The 20,312-nt window shown below is 46.5% G+C and overlaps 1 protein-coding gene across 5 annotated transcripts; it reads right to left on the bottom strand.

Annotated features, from left to right (window-relative positions):
* Positions 1-732: 732 nt before the first annotated feature.
* On the bottom strand, positions 733-20,101 carry LOC143528326 (protein diaphanous homolog 1-like). 5 transcript variants are annotated; one of them, XM_077024018.1, is made up of 28 exons: positions 19,990-20,101; positions 17,887-18,045; positions 17,508-17,609; positions 16,584-16,714; positions 16,395-16,478; positions 16,210-16,279; positions 15,089-15,228; positions 14,779-14,884; positions 14,296-14,406; positions 13,824-13,942; positions 13,345-13,461; positions 12,029-12,144; positions 11,110-11,174; positions 8,806-9,363; positions 7,455-7,569; positions 6,907-7,002; positions 6,559-6,653; positions 6,008-6,109; positions 5,351-5,590; positions 5,058-5,187; positions 4,574-4,698; positions 3,971-4,135; positions 3,400-3,541; positions 2,448-2,892; positions 2,226-2,301; positions 1,942-2,077; positions 1,690-1,850; positions 733-920 (listed from the first exon to the last, which is right to left on the bottom strand). In XM_077024018.1, exons 2-24 carry the CDS (start codon positions 18,025-18,027, stop codon positions 2,795-2,797), a joined length of 3,168 nt encoding a protein of 1,055 aa, XP_076880133.1. In that variant the 5' UTR covers positions 18,028-18,045; positions 19,990-20,101; the 3' UTR covers positions 733-920; positions 1,690-1,850; positions 1,942-2,077; positions 2,226-2,301; positions 2,448-2,794. The 5 variants fall into 5 exon arrangements, with proteins under 5 accessions (XP_076880133.1, XP_076880134.1, XP_076880132.1 ...); XM_077024019.1 differs by lacking the exon at positions 19,990-20,101 and adding an exon at positions 18,345-18,465 and having other exon boundaries at positions 733-957; XM_077024017.1 differs by lacking the exon at positions 19,990-20,101 and adding an exon at positions 18,345-18,465.
* Between the last annotated feature and the right edge of the window lie 211 nt (positions 20,102-20,312).

Genomic DNA, 20,312 nt, shown 5'->3' with positions numbered 1-20,312 from the left:
TGTCTGTCACAAAAGTTGCACCGGTTTTATACTGATTATATTGCACAAGTATATTGCTCCAATGTAGTACAGATTAAATATCAACTGTGAGTGAACATATTACACATGCCTGGAAATAACTAAGCTGTGTTTGAATTTAAGGCCATGATGGCTTTAGGGTAAAAGCTGTTTTTGAGGTGGGTTGTCCTGATTTTAAAAGCCCTGTATCTCCTGCCAGATGGCAGTAGTTGGAAGAGACAGTGTCCAGGATGTGACGAGTCCTGTACAATGTCTATGGCTTTTTGGCTGCATTGAGAGGTGTGGATTTGGTCTAGAGTTGTGAGATTGCAGCCAATTGTATTCTCTGCTGACCTGATGACTCTGTAAAGCGCTTTCTTTTCTTGTGCTGTACAGCTGCCATACCACACACACAGTCCATACGTACGTATGCTCTCTATAGAGCTGTGACAGAAGGCACAGAATAAATTTTTGGGAAGGTGGTTCTTCCTAAGTATTCTCAGACAATACAATCTCTGCTGTGCCTTCTTTAGCAGCTCTCTGGTGTTCGCACTCCAGGTCAGATTATCTTCCATCTCGATGCCCAGTAACCTGAACACTGGTACCCTCTCCGCACTGGTCCCACCAATAATGAGTGGCTGGATGTCCACTTTTCCCTTTCTGAGGTCAATAATTATTTCTTTTGTTTTTTGAGGGTTGAGGAGCAGGTTATTAATTTTGCACCACTCTGTCAACTGCACCAAAGTCAAAGTCAAATTTATTTTAAGCAGCATCAGTCCCCTCGGTGCAGGCGGTGGGCCTCAGGCAGGAGCCAGCACCAGCACGACCCTCCGTGGCAACGGCACATCCAACCCCGGCATCAGCACATCCACCGGCAAGCCAGACCATCCCCCAGGTGCCTGCAGGTGCCTGTATCCAATCGTCTTGGGTGGAGACATGCAAAAAGATAGACAATACAGACTAAGTGGACATCAATTTAAACCACCATTGATTTAAATGTATATACCTCACGTGCCAGTGATGAGCATGTGGCTCCGACATGTGGCTAATCTATAGCAGCATAACTAAAGGGAGGGGTTCAGAGGTGACCACAGGCATGAGGGCTCACTGAGACATTGCTTTCCAGTCAAGTCATTGTCACAACTAGAGTGATGCCACGACACAGCTGGATGACAGCATCAACACCTCATTACCAGAAATCTCAACGTCTGGAGCCCCCCGAGCCCCTAAACATTACAAGGGGAATATTAGCTGAAGGCTTGATTAAATAGGTGAGTCTTAAGTCTAGATTTAAAGATTGGAACTGTGTCAGAATCTCGGATTGGAGCTGGAAGGCTATTCCATAATTGAGGGGCTTTAAAAGAGAAAGCTCTGCCTCCGGCTGTAGTCTTACAAATTTTTGGAACTAGGAGAAATCCAGCATTTTGGGAGCGCAAAGGGTGAGATGGGTTGTAGTGAGCAATGAGTTCACTCAGATATTGTGGGGCAAGACCAATTAACGCCTTATAGGTTAACAGAAGAACTTTAAATTCAATTGGATATATAATCGGGAGCCAGTGTAATGCCGCAAGAGTGGGACTAATATGATCGAATTTCCTAGCCTTAGTTAGGACTCTAGCTGCGGCATTTTGTACAAGTTGTAGCTTCTTTATGGACTGTTTAGAGCATCCAATTAGAAGACTATTACACTACCTCGTTCCTGTAGGCTTGCTCGCCCTCCCTGTCTGAGATGAGCCCGACCACTGTGGTATCATCTGCAAACTTGATGACCTTGTTGCTGTGGTGGGTGGCGATGCAGTCATATGTATAGAGGGTGTAGAGGAGTGGGCTAAACACACAGCCCTGCGGTGTCCCTGTGTTGAGAAAGAGAGCCGTGGAGATGTGAGGACCCAATCTGACCCTCTGTGAGTGGCCTGACAGGAAGTCCAGTATCCAGTTGCATACCTGTGATGGGAGTCCTAGATCTGACAGCGTGGATACCAGTCTATGTGGGAGGATGGCGTAACTCCCTAGCTGCTCCATGTGGGTCAGCGCAGTGTGTAGTGTTGTCGCTACAGCGTCCTCTGTGGATCTCTTTGCTCTGTAGGCAAATTGAAGAGGGTTCAGGTTGGCTGGCAGACAGGCACTGACATGACTCCGCACCAGCTTCTCGAAGCACTTCATAATGACAGATGTTAGTGCAACAGGGCGGAAGTCATTCAGATTATCTGTTTTTGATTTATACATACAGCCAATGAGTTGAAGTGACGAGGGAAAGAAAGACCTTCCCCTGGAGCAGAAACAGCAGGTCTGAATACATCTAGCCTGGGAAAAATCAAAGTCTTCTAAATCTCTGAAGCTTTCATTTTCAGGAATAAACCATAACCAAAGTCCAAACCTCTTAACAACAGGGCTGAATCAGTAATTTGATCAGAGCTGAACATCTAGAAATGGGAAGAGATGAAACTAACCGAACCGTCCGTAGGTCAAATGACTGCAAAGTGCTCTTCATACAAGCTCAACTGTTCAGGCAGTGTGCAAAGACCACATCGCTGCCAGATCTTCGTCAAGACGCCTCCATACTCTTCAGGCCACCGACGAGACGCACGGAGATGTGCGCTTTGATTCATTCAGTGCAGCCACTCAGAACATCAGCCCAAAACCGTCTGCCTTTCTGAAACATGCGAGATGTGCATGTGTATGAACAAACAGTGTAACATTTCCCATGCTTTGATCGTGCTAACTTGAACGTGAAAGGGCACTGTCCAAGAGATCCTCCAGTGAACCCGTGTCTTCCACTGGCTCCGCCTTCCTGCTTTCAGTGTCCAATCGAGGCGGCACTGGATGGAGTGACTTCTTGAAGCAGTTCTTTGGCGAGAATGTTCGTCACTGCATGGCCTGCTCGTCTCCGATTGGCTAAGAGAGCAAGAGAAAAAGACGAGGCACATACAGAGGTGAGAGAGTAACCTGTACAGCACGGACAATAAATCCGATTTACTCCGATTTCAGTACCATTTACTGCAGGCTGCAATGTTTTGAAATATTTGTTTGGCATAAACATTTGGTTCCTGGTAGACATTTCAGGATAACCTAAATGGGCAAGACGAGGGACATTTTACTCCCTTTAGTGAGTTAGTGTAAGCACAGGCGTAATTTTACTCTCTTTAGTGAGTTAGTGTAAGCACAGGCGTAATGTTACTCTCTTTAGTGAGTTAGTGTAAGCACAGGCGTAATTTTACTCTCTTTAGTGAGTTAGTGTAAGCACAGGCGTAATTTTACTCTCTAGAGATTTCATGGACTATGACTGCCTCCAGTGGTGAATGGTGAGAACTACATCAGAGCTCCAGACTCAAGCAAGCACATTCCCAGAGGACTCCCCCTTCTCCAGCGTCATGCAGACGCAGCAGGGCTCGTGTGTCATACCGCCGTTGATGTTGAGGATCTGGCCCGCATTGGTTCCCTTCTGACGCTCCTCCTTCTCCTTCTCCGCCTTCTCCCGTGCCAGCTTCGCCTTGTGCATCCTCTCCTCCGACTCCTTACGCTTCTTATTCTCACTCACAGCTTGCTGTAACGGACCACACACATGCACAAATATGCAACCGTACCAAAAAACAAAGAACTTTTTCACGTTTCTTCACTGAAAATCTTCCTGTCTATGCACTAGCATGTGGTCATTTTGCTTGTGCTTTGGTGCGTTTGTGTGTATGGATGTTTTATACGCAAAAGAAGGGAGCAGATGTCTGCGTTTATTACTATAAACAGCCCAGACAGACAGAATGGCCTAACCACACGCTGGCGTTCTCTCTCTCCCACACACACACTGTGGTATTTCAGAACTGCAATCAAACTACACTTAGCTCAGGAATGTCAATATCTACATCTGCACAGGAAGCGTTACAGCTCAGAACTGTACAAACCTTGTGGAAGAACAAACAGAACCATAATTGTCATACTGGGGTCATAAGAGTTGGTCAACGGTGACCTACGACCTTACCTGGAACATGTTCCTGAAGATGTTGAGGTCACCGAACAGCTTCTCGGGGGTCATCTTCTTGCTATCAAAGACCAGGTACTTGGCCAGGTCTTCGTATTGCTTGTTCATATTTTTGTGCATGAGTTCCAGCTTCTCAAACTGTTCTTGTGCGCTCACCACAAAACTGTAGGCCAAGTTAAAGAACAAACAAGGGCCAAGCACCACCTACACGTCACTACACTGGACAGAGGTCAGTGACACTACACACTATACTGGACAACAGTCAACTTCTACAACATGCCTTTATAATAGCCATCAACCTGATCAAGCCATCTAGTCAATAAGAAAAAAAATTTTAATAGTAGGGATAAAAGGCAAACAATAATAATTATTACAGTAATAATAATAATAGTCAAAATAGGCAAAAAAAAAGCTTTCCTTCATCCTTCATGTGCTTTGATTTAAATAAGTCATCCTGAAATGCTTCTTCTCTCAAATGAAACTACAGACACTGAACAATCACAATCCGAACAATCAAGCCGTTTCAAAACATATACTAGAAGGTTCCTGTCATTCACACAGCAGACGTCCGCTCAGTCATGCTGGCAGTCAGGGAAAGGATATTGTCATCTTCTCCACAAACATGTCCTTGTCATTCTGGGGCGGAGGGAACGTCTCTATGTCCTTCTCCAGACTCTTGATCTGCTTCCCCATTTGGTCCAGATCTTTCTGCAGGGCCTCTGCAAACACTGCAAAAAAACAGAGATGCTGACTTATTCCATTTCTCTGAAAAGACAGAAGACTACACAGTTTCGGCAACATTTTTTCTTTGTTATTTGCGGTGTCCTTGACATGGTTCTTTATGACAGATCTTTACATGTATGATTTACGTGCATGGTGCTACTTAGTGCTTTACTAATGTATAAGCATGAGTGCCAGAAGACTATGTACGAGTGTGTGTGTGTGTGTGTGTGTGTGTGTGTGTGTGTGTGTGTGTGTGTGTGTGTGTGTGTGTGTGTGTGTGTGTGTGTGTGTGTGTGTGTGTGTGTGTGTGTGTGTGTGTGTGTGTGTGTGTGTGTGGTGTGTGTGTGTGTGTGTGTGTGCGCACCTCGGCTGGCCTTCTGCAGGTGGATAAGCTCATCAGTGAAGTGCATGACTTCAGGGTGCTTCTCCTGACACAGGTCTGCCAGGAAGTGCAGGAGAGTCTGCTTCTGATCTGCTGACTTAGTATCCCGTAGCTGCAGTAAAGAGGGGGGGGGGGTGTGAGCAGGGTGTGTTAATGCCTCTATAAACAACCATTAAGCAATAGGTACATTCACTGTATGCTGCATCATGCATACACACACAAGGCAGTGTGTGTGTGTGTGTGTGTGTGTGTGTGTATATATAAGAGCGAGACACCTTGCACAGGTAGCTGATGCTGAAACCGAATGCATTGGCGTTACGGGATCCTGCGTTCATATAGTTGCCCATCAGCAGGATGATCTCCAGGAGGTTGGCAAAGTTCTTGCTCTGCCTCAGCTCCTCGCACGCTGCCGTCACGGCAACGATACCTGGCTTCATGCTGTTCACCTGCTCGTCAAACTGCAGGCGGAACAGGATGGCGGTGAGACGGGGCTTCAGTCTCTTCACTGAACTGATCTGGAGGACGGAGGACCAGAGAGATCACACACACACACACACACACACACACACACACACACACACACACACACACACACACACACACAAGCTCATTCCTTCCAGCTTTACTTAGTGAAAACAGCACAAAGGTCTTCTGACACCTGTATTGCTCACTAGGGCCAGCGCCAACATTCTGTGACTTCATTAGATGGGCAATATTTGAAATTATTGTCTGAATGAAAATGCAAAACATACAATGAAGAGAATGTAACAGTGAAAAATGACAGGTATTTGGCACTGAACCAAAAATTAAAGACAGAGACGTGTGTGTGTGTGTGTGTGTGTGTGTGTGTGTGTGTGTGTGTGTGTGTGTGTGTGTGTGTGTGTGAGTGTGTGTGTGTGTGTGTGTGTGTGTGTGTGTGTGTGTGTACCCACCACTACTCCAAACTGTTCTGACTCTGCCAGGTCATTATATTCATCCTTCCGCTCTAATAATAGACTCAATTGTTCCTGATTAGGCAACAACTTCAGCAAACTCTGAAACACACATACACACACACACACACACATGATCAGATACAAATGATACAGTAGCCAAAAACCTAGGCGTCATACTCGACTCTGACCTATCATTTGATAAATACATAGATAATGCTACTAGGATAGCTTCTCTACATCTCCACAACATTGCCAAGTTAAGAAATGCATTATCACAGGATGATGCAGAAAAATTGGTGCACGCCTTTGTTAGCTCCAGATTAGACTACTGTAACTCACTACTGTCAGGATGTTCAGATAGGAATCTAAATAAACTTCAAATAGTTCAAAATTCCGCAGCCAGAGTTCTGACCAGAACTACAAAATTTCAGCATATTAGACCAGTCCAATCAGCCCTGCATTGGCTCCCAGTTAAATTCCGTATTGATTTAAAAATTCTATTATTAACATATAAAGCACCAAAGTACCAAACAAACATGCACACCCACCTGCACCATGTTTTCAGTGAGCACCTTCTCGTTAACTTCTAGAATCACATTTTTGATCTCCTCATACGGCAGTCTGGTTGACCCCAGGAAAATAGCTGCTCCACACACACACACACACACACACACACACACACACACACACACACACACACACACACAATCAGACAAACCAGTAGCAGTTTCTTGTAAAGCATCAGCTCGATTCATTACAGTGAAATTACAATAACAGCAGGTAAGTGTTGGCTCGTTGCTATGGCCCATCTCTATGGCCCACAACACTGTTCATCAGCAGTCTGCCTGCACACGGGCAGGAAGGTGACAGATCAAAGGTCATGAACCCATACTCACAGAGGTTCTGGGAGGTTTTGGAGTCGAGAACCTTCAACTCCTTCTCCTTCTTCTTCTGAGCTGCCTTTCCGTCCACTTTCTCCTGGTCTTTTATGGCTACATATGATGGAAGGAAAGAGAACATGAGGGAGAGAGCCGTTTGTGAGAGATGCAGATATTTTCTACTTTACAATCTGATATTTAAAACTGTAGCTAAAAAAGACTGATGATGGACAGAGGGGGGATGTGAGGTGATCTACTGAGATGATGATCAGACAGAGGGGGGTGTGAGGTGATCTACTGAGGAGATGATCAGACAGAGGGGGGATGTGAGGTGATCTACTGAGATGATGATCAGACAGAGGGGGGTGTGAGGTGATCTACTGAGGAGATGATCAGACAGAGGGGGGATGTGAGGTGATCTACTGAGGAGATCAGACAGAGGGGGATGTGAGGTGATATATTGAGAAGAGGCATACAAAACATGCCCACCAAGACAAACTAGTACATACGCACACACACACACACACACACACACACACATACACACACAAAAGGTAATGACTCACTCTTGGTCTGGGAAGTGAAGGTGAGAGTGAGTTTGGAGAAGAGTTCTTTGCTCTCGAAGCGTTCCTCCTTCGCCTTGACCCAGATGCTGCTCTCAGACAGATCCTCAGGCCTGATCTACAGCCAACACCATCACAACACCATCACAACACCATCACTCCAACCGCACACCCCCCAACGCCTGTCCATCACTACAGCCCACAAATGAGTACATGTCCCCTCATACAAACGATCAGGATGGCAGCACTGACTCCTAGAAGTGAGAGCAGGAGAGGAGCACCTGAAAACTGCAGGAGATTAGAGCCCAACACAGACACGACCTCACATACAGACTGCACACCAATGTCATGGTGAGAGGGGCTGAAGTGGGGTGTGGAGAGGGGGCTGAAACTTATTAAAGCCGATCATGGCTCCTCTGCACAAAGGACCAAAATGGGACAAAAGATCCAATACACTCTGGAAACAGCAGATGAGATAGCACTCCTCGCTCTAATCTCCCCACTCCACCTCTCTCTCTCCTCGCACTAATCTCCCCTCTCCGTGTGTCTCTCCTCGCTCTAATCTCCCCACTCCACCTCTCTCTCTCCTCGCACTAATCTCCCCTCTCCGTGTGTCTCTCCTCGCTCTAATCTCCCCACTCCACCTCTCTCTCTCCTCGCACTAATCTCCCCTCTCCGTGTGTCTCTCCTCGCTCTAATCTCCCCTCTCCGTGTGTCTCTCCTCGCTCTAATCTCCCCTCTCCACCTCTCTCTCTCCTCGCTCTAATCTCCCCTCTCTGTGTCTCTCTCTCCACTTGCAGATTAATTTTCAGATAATTAGACAAGTGTTAAATGTTTGAAGCTTTAATCAGGTTGTTTCAAGGACTGATCCCCCACCTCCTTGGTTTGTCCAACCATGACATTTTCAAAAAAAGCCATTAATGGTTTGAATGAGACACATGGAGAGAGAGAGGGAGAGGAGGAGACAGACAGAGGAGGAGAGAGAGAGAGAGAGTGACAGACTGATGAACTCATCTGCTGCCATTAAAGAACAGCTTAAGGCTATAGGGGGAGGTAGAAGGTTTTGATGTTTTAACTCTTGCATCAAGAGAACGAGCGAGAGAACAAGAGAGAGAGGAGGAGGAAAAAGCTGTAGGACTAATAATCACACATGGTTCATACACATACATGTAACATGTCAGAGTGTCATACACACACCCCCACGTCCCTGGACATACACACAGTTACGGCTACACAATACGGCCGTACCCGTTATATGGATTCCGACTGACCTGTACTTCTGTAATACACATATAGACCCGCCCACATACCCACACACGCACACACACACACGCACACACACACACACACGCACCTTGCTCCAGTTGACTCGCTTGAGCTGCACCTCAGGCTTGTACTCCTTCTTGGGCTGGAGGCCGAAGGGGAGCTGTGGAGGTGCGGGGGCCCAGCCTCCAAACCCCCCGGGGGGAGGGGGAGGCATCCCAAGCATGCCGATTGGTGGAGGCGGAGGCATACCCGGACATGCTGGGGGCGGAGGTGGAGGTGGAGGCATGCCAGGACCACCGGGCAAAGGAGGTGGCGGCGGGGGCATCATACCTCCCTGCCCGGGTAAAGGTGGAGGTGGTGGGGGTACTGACATCCCTGGTAAAGGTGGAGGTGGGCGAGGCATGCCTGGTAGAGGAGGGGGTGGAGGTATGGCTGCTTGGCCAGGTAACGGAGGTGGAGGTGGGGGCGTGGCTTGGCCAGGTAATGGCGGGGGAGGCGGGGCCATAGGCAAAGCTGTTTGTCCAGGTAAGAGTGGAGGTGGGGGAGGCATGCCTGGTAGAGGAGGGGGTGGAGGTATGGGGGCTGTTGTGATTTTTGTCAGGAGTTCAGACTTGGCTTCCTCGAGATCCTTAGACAATTTCTCAATCTGAAATATATGTAGAGAGAAATAGCCAGAGAGACAGTTAGGGGGAGGGGGAGAGGGAGAATTATTACATCTCTGGTCATGAGGGAAACCAAGAAAGTCGTGGTGAACCCCTGCTGAAGACATGGCTGTGTTAGCACTCTACTCACCCCTTTCACAACATCAAATGTAGACGACAGCAAACCAGCAGCGTTACATTACTGTTACATTTTTTGTAACAGTCTTTTACATGATAGCTACATTATACTTACCTAAACAAATACCTAATCAGATAAACAGATGCCTAGAGAGAACCACAAACAACAGTGTTGTTTCTTAGAAGGAATAGTTTCAACTTCCAAATGTAGTTCAAGGACGCAGAACAAAAGAGATTCACATTACAAGCAATGCTCATTATACGGAAAACTGTTAATGTCGAACAGACAGAGGGGTGGAGAGAGAGGAGGTAGATATTACAGGTCCTGGCTGGAGTTGGAGAGACATGAATGGGGTTTAAATCCATGTCTCATTAGACGCATCATTGATTCATCCCCAAGTGGCCAGGGCTCATTAAAAAGGACCAGCCTGCTAATGACTCGTCGAGGAGAGAGAGCAAAAGGCAGAGGTAAAGCCAGAGTGTGTGGCAGAGCACCAGAGTGTGTTGCAGAGCACCAGAGTGTGTGGCAGAGCACCAGAGTGTGTGGCAGAGCACCAGAGTGTGTGACAGAGCACCAGAGTGTGTGGCAGAGCACCAGAGTGTGTGACAGAGCACCAGAGTGTGTGGCAGAGCACCAGAGTGTGTGGCAGAGCACCAGAGTGTGTGACAGAGCACCAGAGTGTGTTGTAGAGCACCAGAGTGCGCGAGAGAAGGAGCAAGATTGAGGAAGAAGAGCGCAGGAGCTCTTGGCTGGCTTCTCCAGCACATGCCACTGTTTGAAGTGCGTCAGTGGGAGGAAGCAGTTCACAGGCACCAGGGTGAAGAGGACAGGACTGAGAACACCTCTCGCTCCTGCACGGGTCCAGATGCTGACAGGCCTCTCTGAAGGCTGCTGGTGTGTGTTCCACATTAACAGCAGGTTGAGAGGAGGCGCTTGTGTTAAACTCAGTAGTTCTTCTCTCTGCCTGCAACTCGTTCCCACACATCCACACCCCCTACCTCTGTACTCCACACACACACACACACACACACACACACCTCCACACCCCCTACCTCTGTACTCCACACCCACACACACACACACACACACACATACACACCCACACCCCCTACCTCTGTACTCCACACCCCCCCCCACACACACACACACACCCACACCTCCACACCCCCTACCTTTGTACTCCACACCCACACACACAGAGTGTAATTGTAGAGTGTGAGAGAGGAAGTCTTGCTGGGAGGGATTAGGAGAGAGTCCGTCACAGAGTGGAAGAGGAAATCTCCTGTCTGCTCCCATCTCTCCTCGCAAATTACACATCTGCCAGCTCACACGGGGCGCGCGTGTGTGTGTGTGTCTGTGTGTGTGTGTGTGTGTGTGTGTGTGTGTGTGTGTGGTGCCGGGGGTGTATGTGAGCTTAGAGCTGGTATGCTGAGAAAGTTTGATTATATGTAAAATATTCAGCAGTGTTGAAATGTGATGGGTGAGCATGTGACCTTAGAAATGTGAGATGTCTATGTGCATGTGCAAGCCGTGTGTGTGTGTGTGTGTGTGTGTGTGTGTGTGCGTGCGTGCGTGCGTGCGTGTGTGTGTGTGTGTGTGTGTGTGTGTTTACCTTCTTCTCTAGCTCTATGACCTTGGCCTCACTGATCTCCACTTTAGTTTTATCCACCATATTATCTAGAGGAGAAGGGGGAAACAAAGTTAGTGAGAGAAGATGTGTGTGTGTGTGTGTGTGAAAGACACAGAGAGAGAGAGAGAGAGAGAGAGAGAGAGAGAGAGAGAGGAGAGAGAGAGAGAGAGAGAGAGAGAGAGAGAGAGAGGGAAAGATCTGAGATCTAAATCTGTGATAAACCGCATTCAAAGATTTTTTAAATATATAATACAGAAATCTAAAAAAAGGCAGAGAAAGTGCTAGATTTTCAGCTTGACCCAGGGGGGAAGGGGAGGGAGGCTCTGGAGGTGAAGAGCCAATAGGAGCAGCTTAAGGAGAGAATATGTTAATGAGTGAGCACAGGTGGCACTGCGAGCCCGAGGCAGAGAGAACGCATGAGGAAGGCCTGTTCTTCATCCTCCTGGGCACACACACATCGTGGAGAAGGGACACCAGAAATGAGAGCAAAGGAAGACAAACAGCTGGTTTGTAAACATGAGCAGCTGAGTACATGAGACAAACCTGAACGCTCGGCAGCCAAACACAGAGCTGGTCACCTGAGCGGAGAGTAGGAGAAGTGGCTGGCACCAACAGTCCAACCAACACACTCCACTAACATTGAGGGAAACGCGTTCAGTGTCAAAATGCAGTGGTGAAGTCTTGACACAATCTTTGTGTAAGAAACTGCATCTAAAATGGAGGTGTTGAGGTACTAGATAGCTGCTCACCCCCTTTGAACCCATGTCTCTGGACTCTATACTGCCACACTGTGGACAGAACGGGATTTGCAGCACTGCGAGAATGCAGCCCGTGTGTACGTGTGTGTAGGAAGAAATTGTGATGTAGAAAAGTGCTGCTGTTGGGTGTGTGTGTGTGTTACCAATAAGTCCTTCAATGTCCATTTGGATGTTTCTGCATTTGAAGTCAGGATCACAGCCATTTCTGCGGAGGACTATCTGAGCTACACACTCATCAATAACCTTATAGTACTGTGGCCTGAGAGAGAGAGAGAGAGAGAGAGAGAGAGAGAGAGAGAGAGAGAGAGAGGTGTGTGTGTGTGAGAGAGAGAGAGAGAGAGATAGAGAGAGAGAGAGAGAGAGAGAGAGACAGACAGACAAGAAGATAATCATTAATATTGGAGGTATGGTTTTAGGCTGACATCCTAAAACCATTTACAATCTCCCTCTCTGCCCCCCAACTCTCTCTCACACATACACACTTCCTCCTGTTCGCTTCCTCAGTGAAATCACACAGAGGGAAAGTGTGTGTGATCCCAACCTAATGTGTGAGGGGGCTGGTTTGTGAATGTTTAGAATACATTTACATTTATGGCATTTGGCAGACGCCCTTATCCAGAGCGACTTACATTTTAATCTCATTTTTATACAAGTGAGCAATGGAGGGTTAAGGGCTTTGCTCAGGGGCACCTCAGTCATGGCATCAGGCCTGGGGATCGAACCCACAACCCTCCGGTCACAAGACCAGTTCCCTAACCACCACGCCATGACTGCCCCCATAAGAATAAAAATGTCCTATATAGGAAAAACCCTCAGAAAAAGAGCAGCAAGCTACTTTATCAGGACCAGCAGAACCGTCCTGCTAAGGTCAAGTGTTCAAAACAAAACATGCGGTTCACGTGTTCATGATTCATTTTGGTTCCTGAGCTTATCGTTAGGTTTAAGAAACTCAAATCGTATACAAATAATTCACATATACACACAATACACAACTAACCTATACAAAACACATCCAAACTAACACAAGCCCATCCCTGTGTTTCTGTGAAGACCATGAGTGAGTGAACATTTCAAGACGGCCAGTGATGCTTCTGTCCATCAATCTCTGCACTTCTCTCCCTCCATGTTGTGATCTTCTTTCCACTCATCATCTCTCCCTTCCCCCCTGCCTCCCTCTCTCCCCCCTTTCTTCTCCACCTCACTCTCTCTCCCCGTCAGTCAGCAGCACTAGTGCTCATTGGTCTCCCGTGACCCCGCCCCCCTGCTTCACTCTGCCTTGGGCAGTATCACTTCCTCTTCCTCATTCATCACCACTTCTTCCATTTCTCCCTCATCCTTCCACCTGGCACTTCCATGTGGTCCCTCATCAGTCTCCACATACACCCCATCATTCTCTTTTCCATCCCAACACACTAAACAGGTCTCAAGGAAGGTCGCTGTGAGGGGTCAGAGGTCATACCTAATCATGCAGTCGTTGCGCACCAGCAGCAGGTGCTGCATGAGGGACAGGAAGTGACCTTCTGCTTTAGAATCCTTCACTGTGTTCAGAAGCATCTGGAACACCTCCGATATGTCAGTAAACACCACACTGTTAAGGATCTTCACACAGATTCATGCACACATGCAACAGCACCATGTCAGAGATGGCCATGAAATGTTTGGACGTCTTTTACATGACAATGTCCTGTTATGTGACCTATTAGTGTATATTATAAGCGTCTATTATAAGCCATTTATATGTTAAGACAAAGATGATTAATTCAGTAGGTGTCTTTGCACCTCCTGGTGGCTGAAGAGCAGAACTACGCTACTGCCTAAACCAATAACAATTCAAGCTTCACCTGAAAACTTTTTTACTACATAGCAAACTAAGATAGTAGGGTAATAGAAGCTCTGTTGGTGCCCCAGTGGAGGGGGAAGTCACGGGTGAAAGGATATTCCATCTCAACGCGCATGTCATAGAGACGGGAGCGAAGGACTTCAGAGTCTTTGTTGGCCTGCTCATCGAAGACCTGCAGCTCCACGCGTAGCTCCTCGTTCTCAATGACCCTCACCTCCTACTCAGGACACACACACACACACACACACACACACACACACACATATTATTTTCTTCTCACGTTTTCTTTAAGTGAGAAAAAAATGTATAAATGCCAAAGAAAAAACTTGTGAGCAATTATAAAGGCTGGATAGCTGGAACTTTTGACAGACAACTTGATGCACTGTGTGTATAAGCCCTTGTAAATGACCCTAACCCTTAGCTAATGGCCTTCACACTAGCACTCATTTTCTCAATCTGTTATTTATGTAGCATATCCACAAGGCCCTTGCATCTGCGTAGGCGTCTGTAAGATCTTATAATGAATGGCTTTGTCTCAAGACTTGTATGTGCTTGTGTTGGTCAACTCACAGCCAGTAGGTCCCTCAGTCCCAGTCTCATGAGCTCTGAGCGTATGTGGATCCTGAAGTCCAACTCCTCTCCTCTGATGATCAGGGCGTTGATCAGCTGCATGCAGCCCCCCTGGGAGACGCACGCACACACGAAAAGGAAATTGTAAGTCAATTCTCACATAATGGAAAAAACAAATTCAGCGCTCTATAGCAAACCCTCAACACAGAGGAAAGAGAAAAGACATCTCCAGTTGCTAGGGTGACTGTCTATGGAAGATATGTAAGCCATGCAAACAAACATGCAGGTGTGTGTTTGTGTGAGTGTGTGTGTTTGTGTGAGTGTGTGTGTGTGTGTGTGTGTGTGTGTATGTGTGTGTGTGTGTGTGTGTGTTTGTGTGTGTATGTGTGTGTGTGTGTGTGTGTGTGTGTGTGTGTGTGTGTGTGTGTGTGTGTGTGTCTGTGTGTTTGTGTGTGTGTGTGTGTGTGTGTGTGTGTGTGTTACTTTGAGAGGGATGTTGGTCTTCTGCATGCCCGACAGCAGGGGCTGGAATCTCTCCATCTCCCTCTCCACACCAAGCACAGTTATGGACTCCAGCACACGCTCATGACTGAAATACAAGGCACATACAAAGTTGAACGAACTCACATGCATGCAGATGCCTGCCTTCACACACACACAGCTAACACACAACACGGAAAGAAAAAGGTATACTGGGAGACACTATAAAAGTTAGCAATGTTAACCATATCTCTCTCTCTCTCTCTCACACACACACACACACACACACACACACACACACACACACACTCACAAGTTGTCGGTGTGCTCCAGGATACAGATGGCCGACAGCAGTCTGACAGCGTCCACCATCATGTCTGGGATGAGAGGGTTGGCAGCTCGGACCAGGAGGGCGATCCCATCGGCTGAGGCCAGCATGGCTTTCAGACCGAACTGAAACACAGCAGCACAGACTGAACACTAATACAGGCCCCTACCGTACGAGACTGAACACTAATACAGGCCCCTACCGTACGAGACTGACCACTAATACAGGCCCCTACCGTACGAGACTGAACACCAATACAGGCCCCTACCGTACAAGACTGAACACTAATACAGGCCCCTACCGTACGAGACTGAACACTAATACAGGTCCCTACCGTACGAGACTGACCACTAATACAGGCCCCTACCGTACGAGACTGAACACCAATACAGGCCCCTACCGTACGAGACTGAACACTAAAACTGATGACCCACTGTACGAGACTGAACACTAATACTGTCTGGCCCCCTACCATATGAGACTGAACACTAATACTGTCTGGCCCCCTACCATACGAGACTGAACACTAATACTGTCTGGCCTCCTACTGTACGAGACTGAACACTAATACTGTCTGGCCCCCTACCGTACGAGACTGAACACTAATACGGGCCCCTACCGTACGAGACTGAACACTAATACGGGCCCCTACCGTACGAGACTGAACACTAATACGGGCCCCTACTGTACGAGACTGAACACTAATACTGCCTGGCCCCCTACCATACGAGACTGAACACTAATACTGCCTGGCCCCCTACCATACGAGACTGAACACTAATACGGGCCCCTACCGTACGAGACTAAACACTAATACGGGCCCCTACCATTCGAGACTGAACACTAATACTGCCTGGCCCCCTACCATACGAGACTGAACACTAATACGGGCCCCTACCGTACGAGACTGAACACTAATACGGGCCCCTACCATACGAGACTGAACACCAATACAGGCCCCTACCGTACGAAACTGAACACTAATACGGGCCCCTACCGTACAAGACTGAACATTAATACTGCCTGGCCCCCTACCGTACGAGACTGAACACTAGCGGCGGGTTGTGATCTGTGATCGGTGGGGTTGGAGCCCCAGACTCCCTCACCTCGTTGTTCATGAAGGCTTTTAGGCAGCGGATGATCTCATGCTGACACTTCACGCCCACGCTGCTGCTGCTGGCACACACAGATGGAGACAGAGTCAGTGAGCCATCCAGAAACAGCACATACTACCCATCATCATGAACCGCTAATTACCAACAGTGTGTGTGCATGTACACTTGGGCCTTACGTATATTCCTCTTTCTCTTCTTGAAGTATCCTCAGGAAGCTGAGCAGCAGCTCCAACCCCTCTTCTCCAAACGTCTGCACCCAGCTAGAAGACAGCAGTGCCACAGTTAACACGGACCGCGTGCGGGGCACCAGGAGACGGGCCACGCGTGTGTGAGGGTGCGACATACTCCGTGTGTATGGATTTTACCTGACGGGGTTGTTGTTAAGGGAGACACGCAGAGATTCGAGGCAGGACAGCAGCTGTGTGTCTCGGGGTTCAGTCTTCAGCTCCTGGATGTACATCATAGCAGACCTGGAGCTCTCCTTCTGACTCCTTCCCTGTGTGCATGCACACACACACACACACACACACACACACACACACACACACACACAGGTCATCATATATGCCTATTTCAGCCTGTTATCCATCTATATCTGAGCATTCTGCATGTTATTTATGCAATATTATACAAAAATAAAATAAAAGATAGAGTTGGATTCCTGTGGCCAATGCTGGAGTTGACAAGATTACCAGTTAACTGTTGGCCAACTGAGCTGAGACGTTAGTAAACTAGCTGGCCACAACAGTCTGAGAATATAGAGCAATGGGAGTGTTAACACATCGAAAATGTTATGATGACTACCTGCATGAGAAATTATTATGAAAATGATTATAAAAATTATCACCTTAGAATCTGGCTAAAATTAGATAACTTGGTAGAAATTTAAGGTATCTAAAAATCAACAGTCTTCATATTAGGGTTTACATGTTAATGACCCAAAATGCTGCCTATGCAGACACGAAGCCATATACAATGTTAGATCCTTTAGAGACGATTGACTACCCCAGTGCTTTTCAGATGACCTTGTCAGGTATTCTAGCAAGCACATCCAGCTTGTAAGCTGGTACAGGTTTCATGAGATTATAGCACTTCAGTTTTTGTAACCCAGCCCAGAACAAACCCTTCAGTCACCCAGGCTCAATCTGGAACTACACCCTATGTCAGTCACCGCGTACACACAATTCACCTGCACGTTCACCACAAGGGGGCAGCAGGTTCTACATCAGATCAACATCTGCTAGAGTTCACATGGAATAAAGGTGGAGGTGTGTGTGCACGCTCCTTACAGCATTGGAGGTACGGAGGTACTGAGAGACCATCTCTCTCTTGATTGAGATGTCCTTCTCTCTCAGAGGCTGCTGCTTCTCCGCATTCAGATTCAGATCAACCTGGAGAGACAGGGAGAAGATAAACGAGAGAGAACCAACGGAAAGAGCCAGAAAGTGTGTGTATGTGTGTGTGTGTAAGAGAGAGAGAGAGAAGAGTTTTTTTTATTTTTTTGCTTTTCCCTTGGGTCACCCCCTGGGTTTCTTTGATTTTTCCACTTGTCAGTTAGCTGTTTTACCTCCCTATTGTTATTGTCACACACACACACACACACACACACACACACACACACACACACACACACACACACACACACACACACACACGCCCTTCCCTCACCAGCATCGGCTCGAAGAGCTCCAGGATGTACCCATCGGGGTGGTCCATTAAGGTGGGCATGCCGGAGATCTTGTACTGGGCAGCAGATGAGTGTCTGTGGCTCGGGACACTGGGCTTCTCCTTCACCTTCTTTTTCCTCATGCTGGTGAAACGCTCCAACTGCCATGGGGTTAAAGGCCAAGAGGTCAGTGCCAGATTTCAGACTGAGCAGCACTTCTGCTGAGCCTGCTTCGTGTGGTTGGTGGTGGAGCAACTGCACCTTCCAACACAGTTCCTCCACTCACATGCCTGTGCCTCACTGTCGGGGCATATTAACTTAATAGGCCTATCTATCTACATATTTTTCACAAGAACTTGTGGCTAGCTCTGACAGTGTTCAACGCAAGCTGTAGCGAACGGCAGTAACTTTGTTTTACCGCAAAATATGAAAACGATTGAAACCATCGTTAAATACTCACCCAATTAAATCCACTGGGTAATGTAGGATCTGGTAAATGTAGACGTGAATGTAGATAGCAGTATGTCCTGCTTCACGTCCCGCTTAGCAATAACTGAATAACATGAACGTTCGTATGATTGGAAAGCAATTTGGCCTCTATGACGCCACAGACGGCCACTGTGTCATTGAAATTGCCGATTTCGGAAGTGCTATGTTTGCTTATCAAGTCAATATGATCATATATATGTATATATATATATATATATATATATATATATATATATATATATTATATGTATATATATTTTGTACAGAAAATATATATATGTGTGTGTGTGTGTGTGTGTGTGTGTAATTATTATTATTATTATTATTAATATTATTATTAATATTATTAACATTTTACTGAGGTCGGTTGAAATGATCTTTTGAAAACCTGAGCGATTAAAAACAATGCCCTGTAATGCGCCACAACCTCACACACACCCGACCTCTCTCTTCCTTTAACACCAGATGCGCTGCAGCAGCAGTTCAGTTCAGCGAGTGGAAGGAAGCGTCTTCAGCACAGCACGCATGGTCACAGATAGACTTCTTCTCCCGTCCCCACCAGCCAGGTCACATACACATCAAGTCAAATAGTACCGTTTGCCCTCTAAGCCCAACGTGAAACCATTTTGTTGTGCAGTAAAATGTCTCATACAGCACCAAACTACTAAGCATTTTTAGCCGACTGGTCACCATAAACTAGTCGCTCTAGCCCAAATCAATGATAGATAACGTGAGGACGACCACATACAAATAATTAAGGTAGAGTTTGCAAATCTATGTGTTAAGCTGAACGTCTTCTGTTGTATAGGTTTTGTTAGACAACATAAATTAACACATTCATTTGTGAAAGAAGAAACGGGAAGTTCACCATTAGCCTACCTGTGAAAAATGCATCTGCATTCATGTAATGACAACACTCAGTAGCCTATAACTCCTTCTCGTACTTTTTGGTCTTTTACTGTCTTAATTGTAGGCCTATATTGATTTACTAATTGCAAAATATATGCAACAAGACCTGCAGACAGTGGATGGTAAACAGAAGTTAACTGAAGGACATGACTGTATATAGTTAATATTGGATATGAATTATATCAGTTGGCTGCGTGACTTTTTTTCATTGAAAACTCACGTTTAGAGAATGTTACAAATAAAAGTCAAATTTCATTCAACATGAGCTTGTAGTTTTTTTTATTTGCGCTAAAAAGTGCCCTTCACCACACCCCCCTTCCCCCCGAGGACTTGCCCCCCAAAATGTCTGTGCACGCCACTGTTGAGTACAGTCAATATTCCTGTAACTCCCTCCAAGTTGAAATAACGGACACAAGGCGTTCCTGATTTACTGGCATTTAATTCGGACACAGGTGTAACCAACGATGCCGTGAGAACTGTACAAACATACAATAATAGATTTTCATACAATAAGGGATTCTCATAGAGAATAGACAATAAGAATATGATTCAACAACATAAATATTCACAAATCAGTAGATTGGCTTACAAACAACATCAGTAAATTCGGAATAGTCCTTGAGACTAAATAACTAACTGAAACTTAACAATCCTTCATAGATAAACATCTTATTTCCCATACACATATTAAAATACAAATTACATACCTCATTGGCCGCATTAACTTGAAAGGGTTAACTTGAAACAAAACCACATCTTCTTTAAACATCTGCCCGTCCACCTAGCGGACGGTTATTTCCGTTACTGTTTAAATCAACGCCGTCGTGTAGAGAGCGGCGCGCGACCAAAATAAAGCTCTATCCCAAACAACTAATTAAACATTAATTACACCCTGGAAACATTTGTAGAACCTTTAAACGTGCATTTTAAACAATACATATTACAATCAGATTTAATAAACAAATGATTTTACTTTACCTTAACTTATTTATTGTCACTTCAATCATGAAAATAACAAACTGCATGACTG

This window comes from Brachyhypopomus gauderio, chromosome 12 (genome assembly GCF_052324685.1).
Source record: "Brachyhypopomus gauderio isolate BG-103 chromosome 12, BGAUD_0.2, whole genome shotgun sequence".
NCBI classification, from domain to species: Eukaryota; Metazoa; Chordata; class Actinopteri; order Gymnotiformes; family Hypopomidae; genus Brachyhypopomus; species Brachyhypopomus gauderio.
This window is presented reverse-complemented; position numbering and strand designations above follow the sequence as displayed.